Source organism: Astyanax mexicanus, chromosome 1 (genome assembly GCF_023375975.1).
Source record: "Astyanax mexicanus isolate ESR-SI-001 chromosome 1, AstMex3_surface, whole genome shotgun sequence".
NCBI classification, from domain to species: Eukaryota; Metazoa; Chordata; class Actinopteri; order Characiformes; family Acestrorhamphidae; genus Astyanax; species Astyanax mexicanus.
This window is the reverse complement of record NC_064408.1, coordinates 15,617,944-15,645,862: the sequence shown is the minus strand read 5'-3', so window position 1 is coordinate 15,645,862 and position 27,919 is coordinate 15,617,944. Positions and strand designations below refer to the sequence as shown.

Below are 27,919 nucleotides of genomic sequence, written 5' to 3'. Positions count from 1 at the left end.
GGAAGTCCCGAGTAATGATTATCCTCAGTATTTAAGGACCATGCTCACGCTCACACCTCGCCGAGTATCTGTTTGATAATTCCTACAATACAAAGCGTTTCTCTTGCCCTTGCCTTTATCCGTGTATGATCTTGTTTTTGTTTTCTACCGACATTGATTTCTGCCTACTCCCTTGTGTTGGATATCCGTGTATGACCTGGACTGTTTTTACTATTTTGGATTTTTGCCTACCCTATGATACTGCTTACCTGTGTATGAACTCTGGACTGTCTTCCGTTTATGGTATGGTTTCTCTACACTGTATATTACTGGTTCTGACCCTGTTTCCTTTGACTACCCCTGTCTGCTCTATAACTTTTAATAAAGTTATTTTATTGTATCTGCACCAGTCTCATTCCTGTCTGGCCCTGACAAGATACTCGGCCATAATGACAGAGACTGCGGATACAGAGTCTATTAAGTCTGGTTTGGCTAACCAGGGTCGGCTTTTAGGTCAGCACCAGCAAACGCTCGCTGGTGTGACTCAAGCCGTTGACAAGCTAGCACGCCACCAGGTTAACCAACAGCAGCAGCTAGCCGAGATTATGAATCATCTCCGGGGTTTGTCCACCCAGAACCCCAGCCCAGTGGTTAGCCCTGTGGTCAGTCCTAACAAGACCACTACTCCCTTTTTCGCTGTTTGCAAACCCGAAGTCTATGACGGTGACACTGAAAAGTGTAATGGATTTCTGCTCCAGTGCTCCGTGTTTTTTAGCAACTCTCCACCTGCATCTGATAAAGCTAAGATCGGGTTTATAGTTTCTCGACTGTCTGGCAAAGCTTTGGACTGGGCTACAGCCATTTGGGAGAACATTTCTGAATCCAGCTACGACACTTTTTTGTCTATTTTTCACAGCGTTTTTGATCATACACGCTACGGGCAACCTAGTGGAGAGCTCCTGATTAGCTTAAGGCAGGGTAAACTATCAGTAGCAGCCTTTGCTCTAGAGTTCCGTATGTTAGCTGCTAGCAGCAGTTGGAACGACCCTGCTCTCATTACCATGTTTCGACACGGACTTAACCCTGAGATTCAAAGAGAGCTTGCATGCAAGGACGACTCACTCACCCTGGATCAGCTTATCGCTCTGTCTATCCGTCTGGATCAGCTCCTTTCCCGAAAGCCCAAAGCTGTTAGCCACACTCCCGTGGTTCGCCCTGTACAACTCCAGTCCGGGAATCCAGTTCCGGAATCTGCACCTTCACCCATCTCTGAGCCCATGGACATCAAACGGTCCAGACTATCTGTCACTGAGAGGCAGCGTCGAATTCGCCTTCACCTGTGTCTCTATTGTGGTGATCCAGGTCATCTGAGAGCTAACTGTGACCTCCGGCCCAACTCTGCTCAAGCGTCTGCTCTGGGACAGGGGTATGTACCCCTGTTTCTGAACATATAGAAAAATGTTTCATGTTGCCTGTCATCACATCCAGCAAGTCCGCCAAGTTCTTCAACGCCTGAGAGAACATAGCCTGTTTGCCAAAGCCGAGGAATGTGAGTTCCACGCTCAAAGGGTCACATTTCTTGGCTACGTTATTAGTTCCTCCGACGTCCTTATGGACGATGATAAAGTAACTGCCGTTACTAACTGGCCTGTGCCCCAGACCATAAAAGAGCTCCAGCGATTCCTCGGCTTCGCTAATTTTTATAGGCGGTTCATCCGTAACTTTAGCTCCATTGCTGCGCCCCTTACTGCCCTCACTAAGGGGGCTACTAAAATTCTGAAGTGGTCATCCGAAGCTGAGCGCTCTTTCTGTGAGCTGAAAGCAGCGTTCACTTCAGCCCCTGTACTTAGGCACCCTAACCCCGAGTTTCCCTTCGTAGTGGAAGTGGACGCTTCCGAATCAGGAGTTGGGGCAGTTCTCTCCCAGCGTAGTGGGTCGCCACCCAAATTGTTTCCCATAGCCTTCTTCTCGCGCAAGCTTTCCCCTGCAGAGCGTAACTATGGGATAGGGGATAGGGAACTTCTTGCTGTGAAATTAGCTCTAGAAGAATGGTGTCACTGGCTGGAGGGGTCCGCCCATCCGTTTACTGTGTATACGGATCACAAGAATTTGGAATACCTCCGCACGGCTAAACGACTTAATCCTAGACAAGCCCGTTGGTCTCTTTTTTTCTCACGGTTTAACTTTTCGATCTCGTTTCGTCCGGGAAACCGTAATACTAAAGCTGATGCGCTGTCCAGGGTTTACAGCACTGTGGACAGTGCATCCCAGCCCCAGGAGGCTGAATGCATCCTTCCTCCCTCTGTTCAGGTCGCAGCCATTCAATGGGAGTTAGATGATCAGATTCGCCAAAGTAACGCTAATCAACCCAATTCTGAGGACTGTCCTCAGGGTAAAACGTTCGTACCCGTCCAGTTTCGAGACAGGCTCATCACCTGGGCTCATTCTGCTTTAACCTCCGGTCATCCCGGTGTCACACGCACTTTACAGCTACTCTCTGCCCGTTACTGGTGGGATTCTATGCGTGCTGATATTCCTTCTTTCGTTACCTCCTGCTCTGTCTGTGCGCAATGTAAAACGCCTAAAACCCTTCCAGCCGGTAAGCTACTTCCTCTCCCTGTACCTGAGCGACCTTGGTCTCATATTGCTGTTGATTTTGTTACTGATCTGCCTGTATCTGAGGGTTATACTACTGTTCTCACTGTTGTTGATCGTTTCTCTAGAGGGGTTAAGTTTATTCCATTCCCAGCTCTGCCTACTGCCTTCCAAACTGCTCAGGCTATTTATACGCACGTATTTAGACACTTTGGTATCCCCGAAGATATTTTGTCTGACCGTGGTCCTCAGTTTACCTCTCGAGTGTGGAAGGCATTTTTTGAACATCTAGGTGTACATGTCAGTCTCACTTCTGGGTTCCACCCTACATGTAATGGTCAGTGTGAGAGGGTTAATCAGGAACTCGGGAAATTCCTCCGTACATACTGCTTCAAACATCCCACTGATTGGTCACAATATCTCATTTGGGCTGAAATAGCACAAAACTCATTAGTTAACACTACTTCTGGTCTCACTCCCTTTCAGTGTGTTCTGGGTTTTCAGCCTCCTCTAGCTCCTTGGACAGCGGTGTCCACTGATGTGCCAGCTGTGGATGAATGGATGAAGCGTAGTGAGCAGGTGTGGGAGGACACGCATCGTAAAGTCTCTGAGGTACTGCAAGTGTACAACCTCCTCTGCTCCAACTCGTCGGGTTCGCTCTGGGGGGCCCCGTCTGTCCGGCACCTCCGCTACGACACCTGCACCTCCCGCCGGTACTCCCTGTCCGCCGGGTGGTCGTCGCCGGGGTCGGCCCCGTTCTGCCTCCGCTCCGGGCCCTTTGGGGGAGGGTACTGTCATGTCTGGTGCTGAAAGCATGTCTGAGTCTCCCACATCCAGCTCTATCTGCGTTTCCCACAGTAACAACTACAATACCCAGAACGCACCACTCCATGACACAACACACACTCCCGATCACATGACACATCACATGACACCACCAGGAAGTCCCAAGTACTGATTATCCTCAGTATTTAAGGACCATGCTCACGCTCACACCTCGCCGAGTATCTGTTTGGTAATTCCTACAATACAAAGCGTTTCTCTTGCCCTTGCCTTTATCCGTGTATGATCTTGTTTTTGTTTTCTACCGATGTTGATTTCTGCCTACTCCCTTGTGTTGGATATCTGGACTGGACCTGGACCTGGACTGTTTCTACTACTTTGGATTTTTGCCTACCCTGTGATACTGCTTACCTGTGTATGAACTCTGGACTGTCTTCCTTTTATGGTATGGTTTCTCTACACTGTATATTACTGGTACTGACCCTGTTTCCGTTGACTACCCCTGTCTGCTCAATAACTTTTAATAAAGTTATTTTATTGTATCTGCACCAGTCTCATTCCTGTCTGGCCCTGACAGATGTCCGTTTTATTTTCTTTATTCTAAATTGTTCCTATAATTTGGAAAAATATCAGTATATTTTAGTATACTCAATTTGGCCCTGGTATTTTGGTACCAGTGATGCATTTAATAAAAGTATATATATTGAGTGAATTAGCTCATTACAAAATGTAGTAGTGTAAGGGACAGAGCCAGCAAGAAGAACACAAATGACAGGTTCAAGTTCATTTTTACACTCTACTCACATAAATAAAAACAAAAATGCGTTCAGCCTCACTTATGACGCTTCCAATCAGTGTAGTATCACTTCACAAACTGGGTGCTTTCCAGCTGAAAGAAACGAGCTGTACAGTAAATCCCACTCACATATGACTTGAGTAGCAATACTGAGTTATATTTATGATTAGAGTAGCACTACTCAAGTAAATGTATGATTAAAGTAAAGCTGCTGAGGTAAAGGTATTGTGCTTTGTTGTTTTGCCTGCTGGGGATATTAAAAAGGTTAAAGGAGAACTCCGGTGTAAAATTGACTTTTGTTGTAGTGAAACATGATAAAGAGTACTAATCTTTTTTGAACAGCACACCTCCGTCCTCCAGCAGCTTTCCAAGATCCAGTAATTTTGCTTTTTTTGCCCAGCACTCTTTACAACGGCCGCTTCGGGGCCCCTGATAAATAATTTTTCCATTGTTATTCAGGCTTAAAGTAGCTCCACACCTCATTGGTAGAATCCAGAGTGTCCTAACATTTAAAACAGGGCATTAAGAACTTTAAAAGTTCTCCGGGTTCTGGGAAACGGCACAAAATAACTGGATCTCAGAAAGCTGAAGGAGAGCGGAGGTGTGGTTTTTAACAAAGATTAGTACTTTTTATGTATTGTTTCAGTTCACCAAAATCAATTTTACACCAGAGTTCTCTTTTAACCTTTTTAATATCCAAGCAGGCAAACCAACAAAGCACAATCAATACATTTACTTGAGCAGTGCTATTCTAATCATAAATATACCTCAGTAGTGCTACGGGTGCATATAAGAATGGAATTCACTGTACAGTTTGTTTCTTTCAGCTGGAAAACAGACAGTTTGTGAATTTATACTAAACTAAGCTTCATAAGTGATGCTGAACACATTTTTGTTCATACTCTTTATCATGTTTTACTACACCAAAAGTCAATTTTACACCAAGAGTTCTCCTTTAACTGTCTATAAATTGTTTTGTCATCAATTTTGGATAAAAATTAACACATTTGTTTGGTTTCGTCAAAAACTGTTAATTTCAGTGTGTCTCTATTAGTCATTTTTGTTGAACTAAAGCAACAACAATTTTATTTAACAAAAGTTTGAACAATGTAGCAGTTGAAGATGAGGGTTGCCAGACAACTCATAAAATAACACCGTTCATATGACTTGCATCTGTCCATGAATCACTCCTTCTTTTTGCCCTCAGAGCAAACCCCACAGTATTGTCTACATCATGTTCATCATCATCATCATCATCATCATCATCCTCCTCCCTGTCCTTATCGTACCCACCTAACTTTTCCCTTTCTGCAGCCCAGGCTGCCTCCTGTAATCTTACATACAGCCTGGATGCAAATCACTGAGAAACGTCCTCCAGCCAATGATTTGCATGTAGCCAAATGATAAAGAGCTTCACTAGGGATACCAGCAGAGGAGTATAAATATGTCTGTGTGCACCGAGGCATCTGTGATGTTTCCACAGCTTTTAAATGGCTCATTATATGATATGAAGGACATGGTATGACTGGTACCGGACTAGAGAGGCTAGAGACATCCTGCAACCTAATATCTTCCTGTAACCTACACACATTATGATGGAGACAGGTAAGTGTATTATTAGAAAAGGCCTAGTATGTTTATTTAAGTGTAATGTTTAGCTGTAGTTGCATTTTGTAACTGTTGGACAAAAACTTTTATTTACATTTTTATCCTATTTTACTTTTTGAATTGAGAAGTTGTTCTTTACATTGTACCAGAATTTCCTGATAAATGGACCAATAGAAATTGTCTTAATTTACTAGAAATAAAATCCAAAAATTTACACAGATTTCTACTGAAAGTTAACAAGTTGTTCTCTTCTTATCCTGTAAACATTTTGTAGATGCAATGTTTTTGTATACAGTATTTATTCAACTTTTTTGTTGCATCTGGCAGTTCTTTCTATTGTATAGATATTCATGATAAACATCATAATAGAAATGCTCTATAATTACTTATGTAGGGGTCCCGTTAAAATTTGTTACGCAAAAAAATAAGTTCCAAAAATAGAAAAAGAAAATATACATTTAAAAATTAAAGGACAACCACTAACCAAAAGGACCACAAAAAGGGTTTTGGGCTTATGAGTCAACTAACTTTCTTCAGTACTATATATAAAATATTATATAATTAAACATTAAAATATTAATATATAAAAAACGATTGAACCAGAATAAGAACTATTTAAACTTTCAAGTGCTCTTTCAATTGTTATGGTTCTATGTGTTACCATTGTGTTTACTACAGAACACATGAAGATCCATTTCTTAGTTGTACGCACTCACTAAAATATTTCTATATAGTGCATAAAAAGAGAGTTTTGGCCCATGGCAACAGTGGACAGTTCTGAGCCTTATAGCAATGTGCATAACACCAGGGAGGGGGGGGGGGGTTATAGAGCTCTAAAGACTTTTCACTACTGTACAAAATATTTTGGGGCTATGTAGGGCGTTTATAGAACCACATACTATTAACTTAGGTTGTACATATACTACATAAAATTGGGTTTTACATTGTATTGCATTACATGAGTAATATAGTTAGATAATATAGTAGATACACATCAATAAAGCTCATTTGTTAAGAGGGCATATTGTCCATGTTGTCCATTCTAAACATTGTATGCATTTAAAGAGAACATGTTGTGTCATATGCTTGCATTTTGGTACTATTTAGACGGGGTTGTTTATTTATAATATATAAGATTAATAGAATTAAAAAAGGTTTTTCTATGTGTGTTTTTTAAATGAGTAGTCTACAAAATCATTGGATTAATTAAGGGGTTATATTGGAATTACATTACATTGATTACATAGTTCTACCTTAGAGCTTACATTCTCTGCCCGAACCTGACTCGAGGCCCAAACCCGATTTCCCACCACTTTTCTCGGGCCAAGTCGGGTCTCAAGAAAATAGTCTGTGATATAGGCGTCTGTTTTTTAATGCTATATATATATACATATATAAATTTATAAATATATATATATATATATATATATATATATATATATATATATATATATATATATATATATATATATATATATATATATATATATAAGATATTGCATGATAATCACAATTTAGCAAAGTAACAAATCAAACATTTGTTTTTAAATAAAATTTGCACAAGCGCACAGCACACTCCACTCCACTTGTCCGTATTATACGTACTTGACTTAGACGATAAGCTCATGTTAAATTATATTAGAGGAAAATCACTCGGATATTACTAATGTTAAGGCCTGTGGATCATTGTTCGCATTGATCGTGTTTTAATCGTTTGAAGATTTGTTCTTAATAACATTTTTCCTAAATAAGAGGTCTATGCTTCTTCAGTGTTGCAGTGTTAATTAACTTCATTCTGAACAGATTTCACTCATTCAAACAGCCCGAAAATGTTTTCAAAAGCTCAGTTTTAATGCTCTACTTACTAAAAAAAAAAAATGTTGGGTTTACTTTTAGCTCAAACTTATAATGATTATAACGATGTTTATGGGTCAGGTCAGGTCAGGTCAGGTCGTGCGGAACATGCACAGGCTCGGGCCGGGTCGGGCTGGATATTTTGGGCCTGATCTAAGTGCTATTCTACATAGAATTCTTAACAAAAGCACATCTTTTGTAAAGAGTGTATACTAAAGTTTCTCCATACTAGTAAATGAACCATTTACACATTTAAAGAGACCATATATTGTCACTATCCAATTAAAAACAAGTATGTACATTTTTTGTTAATTTTAAGTTTACTACATATTTTGAGACATACAAACTCTTAAACTCTTAAACTGTGTCAAAATTTCTTGATGAATGGACCAAAAGAAATTCTGAAAAATCAGGTGATAAGCTCTGTATATTGACTTTCAATAAAAATGAAGAAATTTGTTTTGGAGATTACACTACAGTACGTTACATTTGGCAGACTCTTTTGTCCAAAGCGACAATAACATACGTTTTTTATTGGACAGCAACGATAAAAAATTACACAAAAATTATACAGCATCATTACATACACACACAAAAAAGTGTACAGTACATAAAATGTGTCTTTAGAGTTAGTGGAACCATTTTTTTAATTTAGAACCATTTTATTTTATTTTACAGAATGACACATTTGAGGTTCTCTAAAGAGTCATTTAACCAGGCAAAGAGTTGCCACTCAGATGGTTCTTAAAGTTGACATATTGTTATTTGCAACTATTGAGTTTACTATGGAAGCATTATATAAATATATTTTTTTTAATCTTTAAAAAAAATCCATTTTTAAACCTATTTAATATATGTGTTTAAGACTTTATGGCTTAATTATGCGTTATAAACCCATATAATACATTGGATTTTCTGTGGCGTAAAAAATTATTTGCCCTCTTACATGTTTCTTTTGTTTTAACATTTTTGTCATACTGATATTTTTCAGATTATTAAACAAACTTTAATATCAAACAAATATAACCTGAGTAAATATAAAAAAGCAGTTTTTAATTGATTATGTCTTTTATTAACAGAAAAAAACTATCCAAACCAATCCAGCCCATATATTACATTGTTATTTAAAAATAAGAACCGTGCTGTAAACCTGTTCCAAACCATTTGTCTACTTCTTTTTTTGTGTTGTGTTGAATAGTCCGCTATCTCTGGACTTTTTCAGTCTTTCTTCAGTGTAACAGTGTTTGGAATTCCCCCTGACTGACAGACCATAAAAAGAGACCGTTTTAGTGATTCGGTAGGCAGGAAAAACAGAACATAATGTTGCATTAGTGACGGTTCCACTCATTATAATTATCACCCTCTTAATTTTAAGACTGAAAAGCAGATGAATAAATGAAGCACCTGTACTGAAGTTCTGCTGCAGCTTCCTCTTTAACAGTCTTTTGAAAAGACTTGCATCTGGGTTGGGTCGCTGTGTATCATTGCTCATTATGTTATTAACTGACTGAAAAGTTAATAAATGAATAGACATAAACACACTTAAAGTATTTTACTGCATTACTAAATACAAATGTGTACAATACTATACTGAATTAACAATACTTTACAACCCCTCCCCCTTCTTTACCCCCAAAACAAATGTGCATTTTACAAGCTAAGAGTATAAAAAAACAGATTACAGGATAAATTTACACAAATACAGAATAACTGAACACAGTGTTAAGCCATTATCATACAGCTTCACCAAAGATACATAGAAAAGAAGCCAGTGTAGTGTAATTTGACTGGTCAATAAAAAAGTTGCTATGGTAAATTAAAACATAAATACAATAATAAAAACACTACATCTATTTTTTTTCTCCACATAATTCTCTATAAATACAACCAATTAATGAAAACTATGGTGTGCCAATACTATTATTATTAAGCTTATAATAATTTAGCCTTGCCCTGTTGCACTGGTAAAGTTATTAGGAGTGTTTCAGGCTGGTTAAAATGCTTTTAAATTGGGGTACAATAGAAGGCAATCAATCAAAACATATGATTTACATATCTGAATTTTGAAGTTACAATAAGAAAAACAAAAGAGGCTCGGTTTCTCAAAAGAATTTCAATGGTAATCTCATATTTTAAACCTTTAAACATGATGTTTAGTCATTTTTATGAGTTCAGTTTTATTCAGAGGGCAACATCAGTGTAGTCCGATCAGTGTAGTAGTGCTATCATTCAGTGGTGATGGAATATAGGTTCATCAGATTCACCAACAAATAGTGTGAACTCAATATTCTGTAACTACAGAAAATCAGATTTTGTCAGGTTTTCTATCAATATGTTAACAAGTATTTGTGCAATCAGATAATGATAAAAATTTACATGTATATTTATGGCATTTGGATGACACTTTCTTATCCAGAGTGACTTAAAAAGTTACTAGAATTACAGAGGTGGACCAATGTAGTGTTAGGAGTGTTGTCCAAGGAGCACAGCATATTCACCCAGAACAGGAATTGAACCCCAGTCTCCCACATGGTTTACCAACCAGCCCCAGGTTTACCTGAAACAGGTAATAAATGTCAAGAATGTTAAATCAAGTGACACAAACTTACTTCCACAGCTTTTTGTAACCATATATCTACTTGCAAATGTGCATATATATTTTTTACATTCCAATGTTGCCCTCCCTATAGCATTTTCTATATTGCTACAAAGATTGAGCTAAGATTTTCTATAAGTCGCTGTCCTATCCGCTTACGTTTGAGTAAGATAAAAAAAATGTATGTGCTGAGAAATATAAACACTGAGCTGTAATCTAGCCCTCTTTATCAGATTTCTAGACCTTAATCTGATCTAAACATTAAACATTAAAGGGGCTCTAAACACCCTGATTTTAGCTGACTCCACCCTCATCTCAAATCTCAAAAAAAAATGGGAGGGGTATTTGAGGCGGGGCACTGGGTGATGTATGGGTTTAGAGGCAGGGTAGGAGGGAGAGCTGATTGGTTAAGCTGCAGACATCAACAGTGGTATTATTGATTGACTGATCTGCATATTTTGATGTGTCTGCTTATTAAAGTACACGGACACATCATCCTCACCTATAGCACAGTTGACCCTGTGAGGGCGCTGCAGAGGCAGAAATTACCACAATAAAAGCGTTTTTTTTTTTTTAAGGTTAGGAAATGTCTATAAAAAATGTAAGCAGAACTGGTATATTTTCATTACTTCGAAGAAGCACTTTTTAGCTATTAATGAAAAAATATTGTTTTTAGTTTTAGTCTTTAAATAACATTGGACACTTCACTGACTTAAAATAAGTAAGTCACTGTTGGGAAAAATCAACATCAGACCTTGTTGCTTCGCTTCAGTGAAGAAAGAAGAAGGGGAAGCCCCAGCCTTAGAGAACAGGGTGAAGTTCAGGGATAATAAAAGCTGACTATTTCACCCTCCTTTCAAACTAAAGAGCTTTTTTCTGCTGCGTCAGTGACTTGTAGCATGGTAGAAGCTAACAGAAAAAACATTGGTAAGCCTTTAAGCTCATTACTGTAACTGACAAACAGACAATTATGTAAAATATCTCAAAGTTTGAGTTATACTGGATGATAAACATCACAAGGTGTCCTCCATTGCAGAGGGTCCCTAAGTACTGCCTTTAATTCCATACACCTTAAATAAGGGTTGTTAGCTAAAGGGGCTTCAGTTGGTTAAACCCCTTTATTTAAAATTCTCTGCAACATCATTACATAAAAGATCTTTGACCACTCCTTTGCTTTATAAAGTAATTGGCAATCGAGTGAAGTGCACACTGTTTTATATTGCATGTGCAATAAATTAATTAATGTAAATTTATGGGCACACAACAGGTTTGAGCTTACATTTGAGTTTACATTGAGTTGCCTAGCTAACAAGTTTTTGGTTAGTTGAACGTTTGGCGTCAGAAGTGTCTGGATGTGTTTTTATTTAATGTCTTTTTTACACCTTCTGGTAACATTGGTGCAACATCACTAATAACAGTGTTATGTTTTGGGAATGTTACTTTTAAGGTTTCCTTAATGTTATTATTTGTCTAGCTGGGAACGTTATGTGAGAAACATTCTAATAACATTGTGATGCAAACCATTATCATGTCACACATGGTTTCTGGAAGATTATTTCTGTAATTTTACAGGCTAACATTCCTAGAATGTTAGCTGAATGTTGCATTACATTACATTACATTACATTAAATTTGGCAGACGCTTTTGTCCGAAGCGACTTACAATAGTCAAGTACAAAAGTAATAGAAGTTAAAGGTAAAAACATCTTTATATAGGGCCTAAAGGAGGTCGAAGGGAAATAAAGGGATAGAGGAGTGAAGGAGGGGAAGAAGGAAATGAGGTTAGAAGTAGTTAGTGTGTTAGTGGTGTTAGGAGAGTAAGTGCTCTTTGAAGAGCTCTGTCTTCAGGAGTTTATTAAAGATAGTGAGAGATTCTCCTGATCTGGTAGTGGAAGGTAGTTAGTTAGAGGTGTTAGGAGAGTACGTGCTCTTTGAGGAGCTCTGTCTTCAGGAGATTATTAAAGATAGTGAGAGATTATCCTGATCTGGTAGTGGAAGGTAGTTAGTTAGAGGTGTTAGGAGAGTAAGTGCTCTTTGAAGAGCTCTGTCTTCAGGAGTTTATTAAAGATAATGAGAGATTATCCTGATCTGGTAGTAGAAGGTAGTTTGTTCCACCATTGGGGAACTCTGTATTAGAACAGTCTGGATTGCTTTGTGTGAATGTGTTGCTTATGATGATTGGCAGTCCACTCGGCCCTTATATTCATGCAAGACAGCAAGACCAGCCATACATTTGAGAGGGGAAAAAACAAAAAAAGGATTACCCTTTTAGAAATCGATTTTAAATCACTGATAACATCTGATAAAACAACTTAAATTAACAGTTTATAGCAATAATGCACAAAAACTTGACATTTATTGGCTTGTTATGGCTAGCAGAGGTGGAAAAAGTACTGAAAAATTGTAATTAAGTAAAAGTACCTTTACTTTGCTAAAAATCTACTTGACTAAAAGTAAAAAAGTACTCAATTTAAAATGTATTTTGAGTAAAAGTTACATAGTTACTTTTATTTATTTGATGTAAAATAAATACAACAAATCATAAATTCATTATTATTAATTAATATATATAAATTATTATTCCACATAATAATTTAGACTTTTTAGGCAGTATTTGTTCAGACCACCCCATTAAACCTTTCCAAGAACAAATGGCATATATTTCTCTGATCCATTTTTTTCTTTACTGTTAAAAAGTAATGGTCATATAGGTGACTATAAACTGGTGACTAGAAAAAAAAAATAGGTGACTAGTTTTACAGGTCATTGTTGTATATTAACTTCCCATTGATATGCTCTAACCACTATTTACTAATCACTATTTTTAGTTTTTTTTTAACAATAAGAATACTCACCACCACATGCTTTCGCAGGTTTAATGTGGAAGTTTTGAAAGCTAACAGCTCTGTCTGGCAGGACAGGCACATTTTGTTTTGCGTGAGGACGTTATTGCCTCATTATTCCACGCGCGAGCATCCGTGCACCAGCGCATCTGTGCCTTTTTTTTTTTTTTTTAAATCAGACAATTGTTTTTTTCTCCCAGCATTTTATTTTTTACTCAGTAGCGGAGAGTTTTCCAATGTAGCAAAGTAAATTACTTGTGTCAAAATGTACTTGAGTAAAAGTAAAATTACCTATTATAAAAACTACTTTAAAAAATTACAAATTACCATAAAATCTACTCAATTACAGTAACTTGAGTAAATGTAATTTATTACTTTTACCCCACAGCACTGTGACACTCTGACACTGTTCTGCAATCAGCAAGCAGATTGGCTGTTTTTGCTGAAGGGCGGGACTTGGATTAGCATTATGAGAACTCCTATTCATACCGAGCACTTTTTCCCCAAAAGAACTCTGGTTCTTGAACAAGTTCTGTCAGGCGTATAAGAATTGTGGTGCTTTTCAGCGAACCAGTGTGCGCTTCCACCAGTTTTAGTGGAACCATTAACACGTCACATCATACGTCATCAACAGAGGGCGCTGCACAGCAGTGGTGAACAAAAGTGGTCACGGTTTGTACTGAATTCTGTTTTCAGAATTGTGGAAATGTTTGTGGAAATGCGACAAATGGCTTAAAATTAGGTTCGCAAACTAGAAAGGTGCCAGTTTCTGAAAAAGTGCTAACAATGATCAGTAGCCTGTCTCCTCATTTGTAAACTCTCTGTAGGCAGCTATTTTAACCCCAAGACATGCCCATGACTCTTGAGTGTTTCAGCGAATTTAAGTAGATTTAAGTGTTTTTTAAACACCTTTTTAATACACTTGAATTATATTGTAAATGTACTATTTTGCATATTGATGTACATATTGTTTATAGTGTACACCTTAATGCTACTGGAATAAAAAAATACACAAAAAGTGTACTTTAAGCAAAATTTAATGCTGCTTAATTACTATATATATATATATATATATATATATATATATATATATATATATATATATATATTCTATCAACACAATGTATAATTTACAGCATAAAAATTGCTTAAAAATTATTTTTCATTTAATGGAAATCCAGAAAAAGTATATTTTTTGTGTATTTTCAAATAGTATATTAAATAAAAAAATGCTCTTTTTGTATTAGTTACCTAATTTGAACATACTTTTAATGTTCTTAAGTATACTTTATTTTCTTTTCACAAGGGTAGGCTGCCTGGATTAAAAAGTGTGGGTGTGTTTGTTTGAATAGTTTCACTTTTTTTTTTTTATTATGCTCATGTTCAGTAACAGTGTGGTAAAATGCGAGCTGCAGCTGAGTCATTATCTTCACAACAAGGAAGGACTGCTTTTATTCCATGGAATCTTGATAATATGGAAGCTGGCAATACGTTACTGTTAAGCAGCAGTGAGCACCCACACCTGTAGTCTTCTGGCTACGAATCCATCAACTGACTAAACTTTTACTCAGACTTTCACACCAGTTTCCCTTTTCACAGTCATACATTAACCGGAAAGGGTGAATCATTGGCAGTGTTTAGGAACACAAAATCACTTTTGCTTAAAGCGTAAGGATTAGAGATGCTAAAAAAAATTCTCCGCCGTGTCAAAAAAGGTTTCAGTGACTATTTTTATAAGTTTTTTTTAACCAAACGCTTTAACAAAAGCCTGAGCAAGTGTTGGGAGGTTAATAGAATTAATTAGATTAATCAAATTCCTGTTTTATTGGGGGATCATACTGAACAGGCACATTTCCGTAAGTGAAATATAAGGAAATGTTAGGTTGAAGGGAGCTGCCTGGTATTTTTAAAAAAGCTAAATAATGCTTTTTTATTTTGGTTTAATTTTTTTGTGCCTGCACACTTATAAGTCCCTTTAAAATAAATATTATACATAAGTTAATTTATACATTTTATAGCTCTAAAGTGTGCTGTTTGAAAAAAAACTAATAAACCTGTCATTTTCAGTTGTTAAGAACAAAAAAATCTAAATTGTATTTTTTCCTCTGAGGTAAAGAAGTTTAGTGTGGTTTTTACACCTGTCATAACTCATGTTCATCACAGTACAGTTTCCTCATTTTAGCCTGTTTTGTTACTGTGCCTTTAAGGCTTCTTTGGGGGATTTTCCCTCCTTTTCCCCCTAATTTAGTCAGTTCCTATTTCCACCCACTAGTTTGGACTCTATCACGCAATGCTGCTGATAAGGAGAAGACTCATGTAATTCTCTGAGTTTCATTATTTTAGCTTATTGGCCTAAAGCTAAAACAAAGTCATTAGACAGCTCAACATATTTGGAGAAAAAGAAAAAGACCCCACCCACCCAGAAAGAGCAATACTGATTATACTGCTGTCTGCGACTCCTGGTTACAGATGTGGCATCATTGTGGATTGAACCTGCAATACTTGGAAGCCCTGACATTTCTAAAATGTAAATGAGCTTTGTTTTGATTGGCTATCCTTTGTAGTGGTTGCATCTCAAATGTTAAAATATGTTGCCAACTGAGGCAGAATGGTGTCCAATCATCTCTAAATTAAAGTCTACTCATCTAATCTTCTCCAACCAGTCTTGTCTAATTAAAAGCATATATAAAAAACACTATTTTTCTCACCAATTTGGAAGGCCAACTACCTATCGCACTCATTAGTCCTCCCCCATCTGTAGCAACGCTCCCAACACTACCAAGAGCATGACCAATTGTGCTCTCTCAGACTTTGGCTGCTGATGGCAAGCAGCATGATCCAGGATTCAAACCAACAATCCTTGGATCACAGTGACAGTGCTTCAATCTGCTTGACCACTTGAAAATTCTGTGTATTTTTAGCTTTTACTTTTAACCAAATCTATACACTTTCACTTTAAAACTAAATAGAGCATCTTTTGTACCAGATAATGAGCTGTCAATATCTTGGGATAATCAGAACTGCCTTCTCAGTGAGACAACACAGGCAGCAAGGCCTCAAGTCAGCATTTCTTAGAGTTTTAGACATATCTAATGTATTATTATAAATCAGTCCACAGCTAGAACACATCTTCAGTCTGAATGAGTGGGACCAAACTGCTGAATTCTGATTTGGTGGTTTACTTTATACATAATGAATGAGTCATGTAGGCTTGGTTTCCCAGACAGAGATCACAGGCCCACTCCTGGAATACGCTGCATTCTGAATGGAGATTTTCCATTGAAAGGAAAAACAACATGGTCGACTGAAATGGAACAAGCAGTGTTGTTTTTGTAGTGGAAAAAGTTTTGCAGTCATTGTAAAAAGATTGTGAATGAAGTTACAAGTATATCAGACAAAAATCACCTTTCCACAAAGGACATTTTAATAACTATAGAAAATCGCAGTGAGTGTTACAGGTATTATATCTTGGATATAATTACATGATATTCATTATCTATCAACTAAACTACTAACAAATTTCCCAAACTTAAAAAAGATAGACAATCCTTAACAGAATAGATGGTATAAAATCCAGTGTTGACACATGACCAAAAATCCCATTTTTTAAACACATGAGAAAATTCAGTGTGCTTGTGAATATGGCTTACAGCCTGAATTTACAACTGCCTGCACTGGTGACCGAATACATATTTAAGATCATTTTATGGGGTTGACTATTAAACTTGCATGTGGAGGTAATAAATATACTTTTCTTACCTTACCTTTTCAGCAGAGTATTCAAAGCGTGTGTACCAAGGCGTCAGAGTCAAGCACACAGTCAAAGACCTGCTGGCAGAGAAACGACAAAGACAAACCACTACACCAAGATTCAATGTAAGTAACTCACATCTTTTGTGTTTTTTAATATTTTTCTTAGAAATGTCTTGTCTATGATAATTACAGCTTTTTAATTGTCTTCTAACTTGTTAGATTTGATAAAAAATAGTTTTAAAGCTGTCTGCTATTTTGTGGTCTCGGCTACTATAAGTCTCTTTGGATTATGGAAAACTAATATATTTTGCATAGATTAAACGTCATAAATTGAACTTAAGTTAAATATGCTCATAAAATAAAATAAAAAATTTATTGAGCTAGAGCCAGTTGTTTTTCATTGATGCTTTAAAAGCAAATGCCTTAAATTGAAAACCATTCAGACTTTAGTACAACCACTATGTCCTGCTGTAACAGCTCTAAGTTTAATGGGACACAAATAAAGAAAAACTGTTTAGAAGTGAATTTAATCCATTTTCTGTAGCAGATTTGATTGTTGTTTGATTGTTAGGTTTGATTATCAGTTTATACCTCAGGTTAGCATTGATAGCATTGTACCAGGTTAGCATTGTTAGTAATACCAAGTAAAAACAACACTTTATGTGGTATTTTGCAATAATTTACCAGTGTTTTGTGATTACTCAAATAATTAACAGTGTTTTATAATGAATCCTACCAAAAAAAAAAATAGCCTACTTTTTGTGCATCAGGTTAGTACTGTTAACATTGTACCAGGTTAGCAATATTAGTAATACCAGTTGAAAGCAACACTTTATGTTGTATTTTGCAATAATTTACCTATTTTAAGATGAATATTACCCAAAACATATGGAGCCCACTTTTTAAGCCTCAGGTTAGCATTGTTAGCATTGTACCAGGTTGGTATTGTTAGTGATGCTAGTTGAAAACAATGCATTATGTAGTATTTTGCATGTCCAGGCAGCATGGAAACATGTCACAGAGAGAAGCTGGATATATACACTGTATTTTTCGCACTATAGGGCATACTGGATTATAAGGCACTTTATGTGACTCTAGTAAGGAACAGGAGTACTGGCATATTTTCATTGTTATTCAGCAGATCTCACCACTGGGTGGCTAGCCAAACTAAGTAAACAAAACTGAAATTCTGAAAATATACTTTTAAAGTCAAAGGAGCACTGGATGTTAATCTACACAGATTTTTATATTGGTAAGTAAAGCGCTTCCGTTTATTTATGCTTCCGTTTAATGCTAATGCTACTCTAGGAGTGCTAGCCGGGGTTAGCAGCAGGGTACAGGCTGATAATAGTCACCTTTGAGCGGCGAAAGACCTAGCACTTAGCATGGTTAGCGGCTAATGCTAATGCTGCTCCAGCAGTTTTAGCCAGGGTTAACAGCAGGGTACTGGCCGATAATACTCTTCACTGAACGGCGAAAGAGCTAGCGCTTAGTGCGATTAGTGGGTTATGCTAATACTGCTCCAGTCTCGAGTCTCTGTGCTGGAGAACTAAACTGAAACTCCTGTATAACGCTGTACTTTAGTACTAGTGCCTTTACTGCTTCTGGTAAAACTGGTAAAAATTCATACGTAAGGTGCACCGGATTATAATGTGCACTGGCGATTTTTGGGAATATTAAAAAGGATTTTAAGTGTGCCTTATAGTGTGAAAAATACAACAGTAGCTATAATACTACTACTTTTATGCTGTTGATGTGCAGGATAGTCATCATATTGGATTATGAAAAATGGGTTGGTGATTTTGCCAAATTTCCAAGCAGGAAATTCAACTTCATCCAACCAGGAAATTTCTGTGAAATTCCAACAAGCTTGTTCCTAATTATTATGATAATTGTAAAACAGCCAAGTATTAGGTACCTGTGGAATTCTATAGATAGGGATGTTTTTCCATTAGATGGCCAGTTCGCTAATATAGCCTGTCATTGTAATACATCCAAGTGGAGAGCACTGGTGGGTGTTGGATGACACGTCTCTGTCACCTCGGAAAGATCGGTATCAGGCACACCTGCCCGCACCAGCACTGTCTTCCTGAAAGGTTCCAGATAAGTGAGGCATTGTTGCAGGCAGACGGTTAAAGCAGCATTAGGTCACTGCCGAGACTTTAACCAAAGACAAACACAACAGGCTGCCCTGTGCTGCTCTGCTTGCTGCTGCCTGTGTGTACGGACACTACCCCCACTCCCTTCCTTACTTACTAATAGCCCTAATCTCGTCTCATGCAAATACTCAGGAGCGGCGGATGGCACTCGCACACAATCCTGCCAGAGTCCAGTGGCAATTCTGCTTCATTTAGAGGATGAAATATTCTCCCCTCCTTACAAGCTACTTTTGTAGGAAAAAAACCCTTTAAGCTGCGTAAAAATAAAGAAGCGGATGTCCTATGTAGTGAAAATGGCACTTATTGCGTTAAAAAAAAATTGTGTTAGGACAAAAGTTCTACAGTTTGGGTTTTGTAAATTAAATGAGACATATTAGAAATAAAAAATAATAAATATCATATAAAATGTGCTTATATAATAAAAAATACATGATCTTGTGGTCATAGGAACCCTTTCTAGGAGATATCATGCCCAGTGATTACATGTAGTACCCACTGTGACCCTTACAAAAAACAAATCACACAGATTTACCTTAAAGGTTCTTCACAGGTTATTCAATTAATTAAATTGTATTCTGTATATGGTTACTTATTTCCATGTATAAAGTCAATAATAATGGACGTCATTTGACCAGGGGTGCCCAAGCTTTTGCATACTACAATATATGTATATTTTTGTGTACTACCCAAGCCAGCTAGAGATTAGTGTATTACAGGATTTTTTTTAACATTTTTTTAACACTGTTAACTGTCACACATTTCTATTTATTTATTTTTTTGCTCTGGAATTGACGCACAGCCTGCAAGTTTATCTGAACCACCATTTAAGTACACACATATTTGGACAAGCTATACAGAACCGTGACTGAGGGACTATAATAATTTTACCTGATTTTAACAGTTTGCTGAGCCCAGAGCAGCAACGGATGAGACAACACCCCCTATTACAGTCTGTAATGCATCAACAATAATGTTGATGGTATTATTTAAAGGTAACAATGGTAAAATGTTGCATTTAAAGAACAGAATAGAATAGACTAGAATAGAATAAAAAAGTAAACTGACATTAAAAAAGGTGAAAAAGGTTTTTATCTTATTTTTTGTCATTTGATTTAGTCTTTTTTTTTTACATAGTATTATTTCCAATATAAATTCTTCAAAATCATGTTAGAGAACCTTATTTTGCCACTTTGGATATATGTATACTGCATATCATTAAATTAAAAATATATATATCTTTGCAGGAGAAAACACTCTTAAAATGCTCTTAGTGTTAATATAAATGTAGTCAGAATATATTCCAGGTCATTTGGTCCACTTCTATTAGTATTTGTATTATTTTTTTTAGGTCAACTGCCATTAGGAAAATCATTAACAACAAAAAGCATTTAAGAAAAAAAAAATGCATTCAGAGCTTTTGAGATAAGAGCGACAGTGTTTGTTTTTCTTTAGTATTAGTCTTAAACTAAACCAACAATACAATTAAAAACACTACAATACGCTCTCCAGCCCTTGCCTTTCTTCTACACATAAGAACATGCTTCATCTGTTAGCAGCTTGTTATGTGGGATGTATTCCCAGTCATTCAATCATTTTAGACCCTCAAGGCACACACACCACCGGAGGCAAGCAAGTGCATACACACACGCACTGACTTACACACACATATGTACACGCACACACATACACACGCACATATACACAGGATGGGGGGTGCTATTGTAGCACTGGCAAATCACATTCAAATATCCTCCCACAAAATTTGCCTGTCTTTCAACAGAACCAGCTTGTGTACTAGAGCCTTCCTGTGTGTGACTCTGTATTCACACGACTTTAAAGGCCCTGTAACTCAACAGGGACTCCATATTCTGGGCTTTTGGGGTTTTGCGAAGTGAATAAGTGCTCCACTTAGTTGTGCTTTTAAGCTTCTGTCACACTTTTTTGGAGGTTGAAAGTGTACCATCATGTTGTTTTCCGTGTCTCTCAGAAATACGGCCTAATGGGATATCAAACCATCTGTGACTAACACATGTAGACATGCGTGCTGCCCTGAAGGCAACCACAATAACAGCTATAATTTGGTCTTTTTCTCCGTTTCCAGGCAGCAGCCAGCTCCTCCCAGCCAGCCTTTGTACAAATGCCAGGTGAGTTCACCTCTTCTGTCATCATCTGACAAAGCTAAAGCAATCCTACACAGATAATTAAGCTTTCAACCAGGGAAAGAAAGCGTGAGCTGGGTGGGGTGATGAGAGAAAGAGAGAGAGAAAGCTAATTCCATGAGTGCTAACGCTAACCTTACATACTTCCTCCTTCCTTCTGCAGGGCCTCACATGCTTCCTGGATACTACAGCATGCGAAGGTCCTTTCTCCCAGATTCCGAGCTCTGCCATCCCATGAAGCAGTACTCTACAGACTCCTACGCATCTGCTTTGGGGGGCAAGAGCTTCCCTTATGACCACTCCTCCAGCTACCCTTCTTTTATTGACAGCTACTACCAGCCTGAATCGTTTGGAGACTACAGAGGTGCAACCGCTTATACAGCTGGTGGAGGCTCGCTGTTTCCACCCTCTTCACTGTCCACACTGCTGCCATCTCTGTCTGGAGAGACACCTTCACATCTGCTCCTGGTACTGACCTTTGAGAAGATCTAAAAGAACATTTTCTTAAAAAATATATATTCACTTTATAATTGGTTTATCGCCTAGATAACATGCCTATCTGGGGCCTGTATACTGTATGTAGCACAACTGGGAACCAGAAAGATTTGTCTATGTATTGGTTCCATGTTGGCGCCACATAGAATGAATGTCAGTAATGGGCCCAGGAGATGTTAAACATGGGTCTGATTTGGTTTATACTCTGCCCATTGGGCCTAGATGCGATTTAAGTGGGATTACTGTGGGCTGTAATGTTGAAGACCATTTGGAAAGCCCAACTATGTCTCAGTTACAAAACAAGATAAAACCCAATCAGAGCCGATGCCCACCTACTTTAGTTAGAGTTAAATGACCCGTTCATGCACCTTCTGCAAAAGGTGTACTTTTCCCGTTGTTATGATAGCAAAGACACACTAAATCAGGCTGTGTGGTGCACAGGAGACCAATATCAGAAAAATCTGAAACAATTGTGCCAAATTACAGAATTTGACATCTTGGCTAATGGATTACACTTATGATTAGTTGATTAGTAGCACTGATCCTCAAATATTTGGTAAACAAAAATGTTTAGAAGCACTTTTGGTTTTCGGCCTTTTCTCCTCTGTGCCTGTTTCATGCCCCACGTGGTCCTGTGTTCCTCCTGTGTTTCATTTGTAGCTCCGCCCCTCATTACCTTTGTTCCGGTGTTTCCTGTTTCCTGTCCTCTTCCGTATATATAGCCCTTTGTTTTCAGTCTCAGTTGTCGGTTCTTGTACTTTTTACGTCCATTCAGGTTGTGTATATTTTCCTTTTGTACTCTGTATTTCTTTGTTTATTTTGTTCTCAGTTTGTTTGTTTCTTTGTTGTTAATTAATTACTTGCATTTAAGTCCACTCTCCACGTCCTCTCCTTGCTCCTGCACCACAAACCTGACATTTTATGTCTGCTAGGATATTAAAAATATATATATTTTTGACTTGACTATAGTTTTGTACTTATATTTTCTTTGAAAAGCAAGACAAAATACATTCCAACTTTTTATTCAAAGATGAAAAAGTGCCAAAATGAATGAAAACCAGCGAAAAAACATGTGTTTGAATGTCTATATTTGAACAAATATATTATTTTGTTCACTCAATCTATATTTAGATTTTGCTGCATCCAAGAATAAGAGAGAATTCATTAATATAACACCCAGCACATGCCCTAAAATGAACCATAACCTAAAGTTTTATTCCCTTGCCTCCTACAGAGAGATCCATGGGACCAGTCTTCAGAAGACCATGTCAGTCAGCCGGAGGTGCTGTGCCCTGAGGCCTCTGCCCCGGTGGCAGATTCCCCATCCCTGGGCGGCCAAGACTCGGGAAGCTCCTCTCCGTATCGCCTGTCCTCAAGCCGCAGCAGCATATCCATCCCCTCCAGCTCCCAGCCCTACACCCTGCAGACGCTGGAGGATGTTCACTACCCGGCAGCGTCCTACAGCTCCGCCTCCAGCTACTCCTGCCCGCCTTACATGACTGTTCCAGGGGATCTGTCTGTGGTCAAGATGCCACCTGTGTCTTCAGAGGAGGCTGGTAGCAGTGTGGTGTCCCTGAGTGACACTACAGGTCCAGGGTGGGCCAAGGATGATGGGTCTGGCTCGTGGATGTCGTACGAGGCAAGGAGGGCTTTTTAAGAGGCTTCCTTGCACTTACTTATGTGAACACTTATGTGAACTGGTGAAGCAGGGAGAATACTGATACATAACAGTCCAAACTGATGGAATTTTGGTTGAAGTTTGTAATAAGCTTATACTTTTTTTCATTTATTTAATACATTACGATGCAAAGACATTGAATTGTGTACAGTGGTGATTAAGAGGGTTAAGTGGGTGTTTCACAAAATTCAACACTGTGTAACATATTCATTTTTAAACGTAATACCATCTCTGTTACTGCTATCCTACATGCATTATGTTGCTTAAGGTATTCTCTCATCCATCCAAATGATTGGAATCAGGTTCCAATCAATTCCATGGCCCTATAGTCTATGAAACCATGCAGCTAGGCATGCAGACTGCTGAAGAATGAGCTCAGTGAACTCCTGGTGAACAGCGTGGTAGAGTAATAGGATGCAGCACCTGTTAAACAAGTCCAGTCGTAAAATTTCCACAGCCAACTGTCAGTGATATTATAACACAATGGCAGAGACTGAAAACAACAGCGACTCTGTGCTCTGTCAGTGTAAAATAACAGAGCATGGTCAGCAGATGCTGAGGAGCATAGTGCACAGAGTTCACCAACTTTCTGCAGATTCACTACACTGATCACTACACACCTCCTAACTTAATGTAGCTTTAGGTTAGATCAAGAACAGTAAAGAGTAGAGAAACTCATACAATGGAGAGTTTCCATGGTTGAGCAGCTCCTTCCAAGCCTCACATCACTAAGCGCAATGTAGGCAAGTGGATACTGTTGGCAATATAGTGTACAGTATGTATCAGGATTGTATTTAAATATCAACACTGAACTTAAAATAGCTTGAATTCCCATCACCACCACTGTAAAGCAAGACAACCACTTTTTTGGGCCTTTTTCATAGATTTTGCTGTAAAATATGTGGCACTCTATTTAAAGTAACACTATGTAGCATTTGCCTTATTTGTCTATAAACTTGTTGTGATGCTTAGAGTAGATATATTAAAATGAGCTTTTTAAACATGTTGGTGAACCAGATAAATGGGTGTACTAGCATTAAGACTGTTGAGAAAACAGATAACTATAATGACCAAGCCGGACCCTGCTGGTCAACCATCATGACTATGCTGATTGGCTGATGACAGTGATAAGCATGACCAAATAATGTTCTTTATGTTGACCATCAAAAAGAGCAAGACCACTGACCATGCTAAATGACCAGCATTAATAGTCAAAAGCAATATGCAGTTAATTTTAACTATGCTGATTAAGAGCTGGTTGACCTTCTAGTTTACCAGTATAGCATTGTTTTTTGCTTTCAACCACATTGTCCATGAAATACTAACTTATTAAACCATCGAAAAAAACAACTACCAGCAGAAGATGGTCTTCATTGAGCTGTATTTACCACCAGTCTATGTGATCAAACATGTTTTAAAAAGAAGTATAGCAGATTATTAAACCCATTTTAGCTTCTTACAAGGAGTTTTGTTTGACAATTGGATATTTGGATCTTTGTTGTGGTCTATGAATCACTAGCACTGCATGCAAATGAAGGAAAGGAGCTCTAGTGTTAGATTTGGTAAAAATGGTAGAACTTTGTTGCATCGGCAAACCTGTGTTTTAATCAAGTTTAATCCTAAAAATATGTATTTATTTATGTTTTTTTTTTATTTAGCACTATATTTTTCATTATCAACACAGGATTTAAAAACACAGAATACATTCACTGGTCATTTTCCGCTAGAATTACTACATTTGTGTTGGAGATGTTGTGACTCCTGGTTTTCTATTAACACCACTGTAAGGAAAGACAATCATTGCAAATGAATGTGCTTACATCTCAGCTATTGAATTGTGTGAATTAAAACAAAATACTGTAGATAGCAACACTTTAAAAACGTATCTAGCATTTTTATGTTTATAAAATAACATTTTTATATGATTAATAAAAAAAAAAACAGTTGGCTTAAACCAGAAGTCAAAAGGCAGGTCCCAAAGCATCTGACAATTACTATTCATTATAAGTGAATCAGTACAGACAATCCAAATAATGTCTATGGTAACTGAGCATATCCTTAAATAGAAATTATGTTGAAAACTCTACACTGACACTGGTGTGCCAAAAGTCATGGGACAGAAACCAGTATTCTGTCCCATGACTTTTGCCAAACACTATGAAAGCTAATGAATGCTACACTGACCTGAATTAATTATGGATGTGGTTTCTTACAGAGTCACTTGTCTGTTTGCATTAAAATTCAAGCCCAACACTGCCAGTCGCAATCATTACCACCCACTGCACTGTCAACTATGAGTGGTAAGGCCTTCTAGGACGTATTCCTGGTACACACTGATGTGACACTGTGAATCGAGGAATGTTAAAATTCTGCACATGGAATGATCCATCTATGTGGCACCCACTATCAGACCTCTCTCAAATTCTGCTAATTCATAACGGCTTGCCATGAGCACACTGTCCAATGTTCAACCACACTTACAAGATAACACCTCACAACTTATGCAGGTGTGGGCGTTCCCATGCCACCCCCTTTGGTAAATGTTTTTAATCATTTTTTTCACACTGCTGTCCCATGACTTTTGGCATTTGATTTTATGTCTTTAATAGCAAGCTATAGGACCAAAGCAAACATATTTGTAAATGTAGGGAAATACAAGCTCTTAATCAGTGCTCATCTTTTGTAACATTTTATTATAAATAATAAAAAAATACTCTCTAGGAAAATCATGCCTAGAATCTTTTGATTTGAGATGCAAATTTCAGAAAATCTGGGGAACTCCTCGGAATATTCTAATATGTACGATATGGAAAGTCCACTGTTAATGCTCTTGAGACTGTCTATACATATTCATACTGGTATTTTAGGGATATGTTGTACATTTTTACATATATATGTGTGATAATAGATCAAATTAAACATGGAAACCTCTGTCTATCTGTATCACTGAACTAATACTGTATATGCATCTATGAATCTTTGATTAATTATTATTTTATCGTTCTCAGGTAACTTTTATACAACACATACCATCCACTGTTACCATGGTGATATGGATATTACTGTGCATCCCTGTTTTTCAAGCATCTTTCCGGATCTTCGTAATAAATAATAGTTGATACTCAACAAAGAAATTCTGTGCATTTTTTTGCACTTAGACTGTGCAGTGCATCTTGTTTTCCTGTGTCAAAAAATCCCCAAAAAGCCGTGAAAGAATATATGAAAAAAAACCTGGTTAGACACAAATGATGAATGTGACGGATGTGAACTACTTTAATTCTCCTTACCCAGCAGCACCACACACATTTCCACATGTTCCACGAACAGAGTAAGCAATGTGACATTTACTTGCTGGAAAATATCTGGAAGGAAAACTCTGGGGTATTCAAGGTGCTCTCTGAGTCAAAAATAGACGATACGAAAAGGAGCCGAGAAACATGGATTTCAGACACAGTCATACAGAGCGAGGAAGCACATGAACCAACCCCCCACAGTTTCTTATCATGGAAACAAGCATAGTATCCTATTTCTTTACATGTTAAATGCAGAAAATATGCATTTATTAAGTATTTTAAGTTGTCTTTTGATGTCTACATTTGAAGAATCGTGGTGTGCGAGAGGAAGAATCCACACAAGGCTGCCTGGTTCTTTTGAAAAAATGCTCTTTATTGGCTTACTGCACACTTCCAGCACTGAAAAAAGAACTAGGTGAGTGAAACAAACTATGATAAAATATTGCAAAACCTCAGCCATGTGACTGAAAATGACATGAACTAGCTTCATAATGTGAACTATCTTCATAAACTAGCTTCATTTCCACACAACATCCAATCAAAACCAGTCACAACATAAATAACATAGCATATTATTTAAAAATAACACACTCTCATTATATTCAGAACATCATTTAGAGCTATAACCTGCAAGTCTAGCTTACAGTGTGGGCCAGCAGTGTACCATGAGAAAGGACGCACTGCGCCCTTCTGCCCTTCCGACCTGCAACCTCTGCACTCACACAAACACACATGCTGCATTTATTCACAGTTTCTGAGAGTCATTAGCAATGGTTGCCACAGTATGTAATAGTTGGTGGGGTAAAAAAGATTTGGCTACACAAAACTGTTTACCACTCTGTTATTTGGCAATAGAATTAAATATGCTGATTTTCCTTTTTTGGTGGACTGAAAATGTCAAACACAACCACAGGAGTTACATAGTGTAGCACAGCTTTAATACTGTAAGTAAAGCACTATTGATTATTTGTGCAATGTTACCCCATTTTCAAGCTAATTTAGAAGGCCAATTACCCAGGTTGTTTCTTTAGATCTGGCTATGGACACTCTTTATACTGTCCAGAGAAGGCTTTCTAGCAGAATTTGGAGTATTGCTGTGGGGATCTGCCTGCAATCAGCGAGAAAAAAACATCTTATTCCCACATTTCAAGAACTTTGAAAGTTTCCTCAAGTGCAGTCACAAAGACGATCAAAAACGATATGATGAAACTGGCTCTCATCAGGGCCGTCCCAGAAAAGGAAGAGCAAGAGTAACCTCTGTTGCACAGGATACGTTTATAAGAGTATCAGAAACCGTAAGTTAACAGCACCCCAGATAAGAGCACCTA

At 37.6% G+C, this 27,919-nt stretch overlaps 1 protein-coding gene across 1 annotated transcript; it reads left to right on the top strand.

Moving 5' to 3' along the window:
- Nucleotides 1-5,618: 5,618 nt before the first annotated feature.
- On the top strand, nucleotides 5,619-26,410 carry pou2af2 (POU class 2 homeobox associating factor 2). Its single transcript, XM_007260495.4, has 5 exons — nucleotides 5,619-5,758; nucleotides 16,827-16,930; nucleotides 21,068-21,110; nucleotides 21,289-21,593; nucleotides 22,855-26,410. The coding sequence occupies exons 1-5, from the start codon at nucleotides 5,746-5,748 to the stop codon at nucleotides 23,275-23,277; spliced, it is 888 nt and encodes a 295-aa protein (XP_007260557.3). The 5' UTR covers nucleotides 5,619-5,745; the 3' UTR covers nucleotides 23,278-26,410.
- Nucleotides 26,411-27,919: the final 1,509 nt, after the last annotated feature.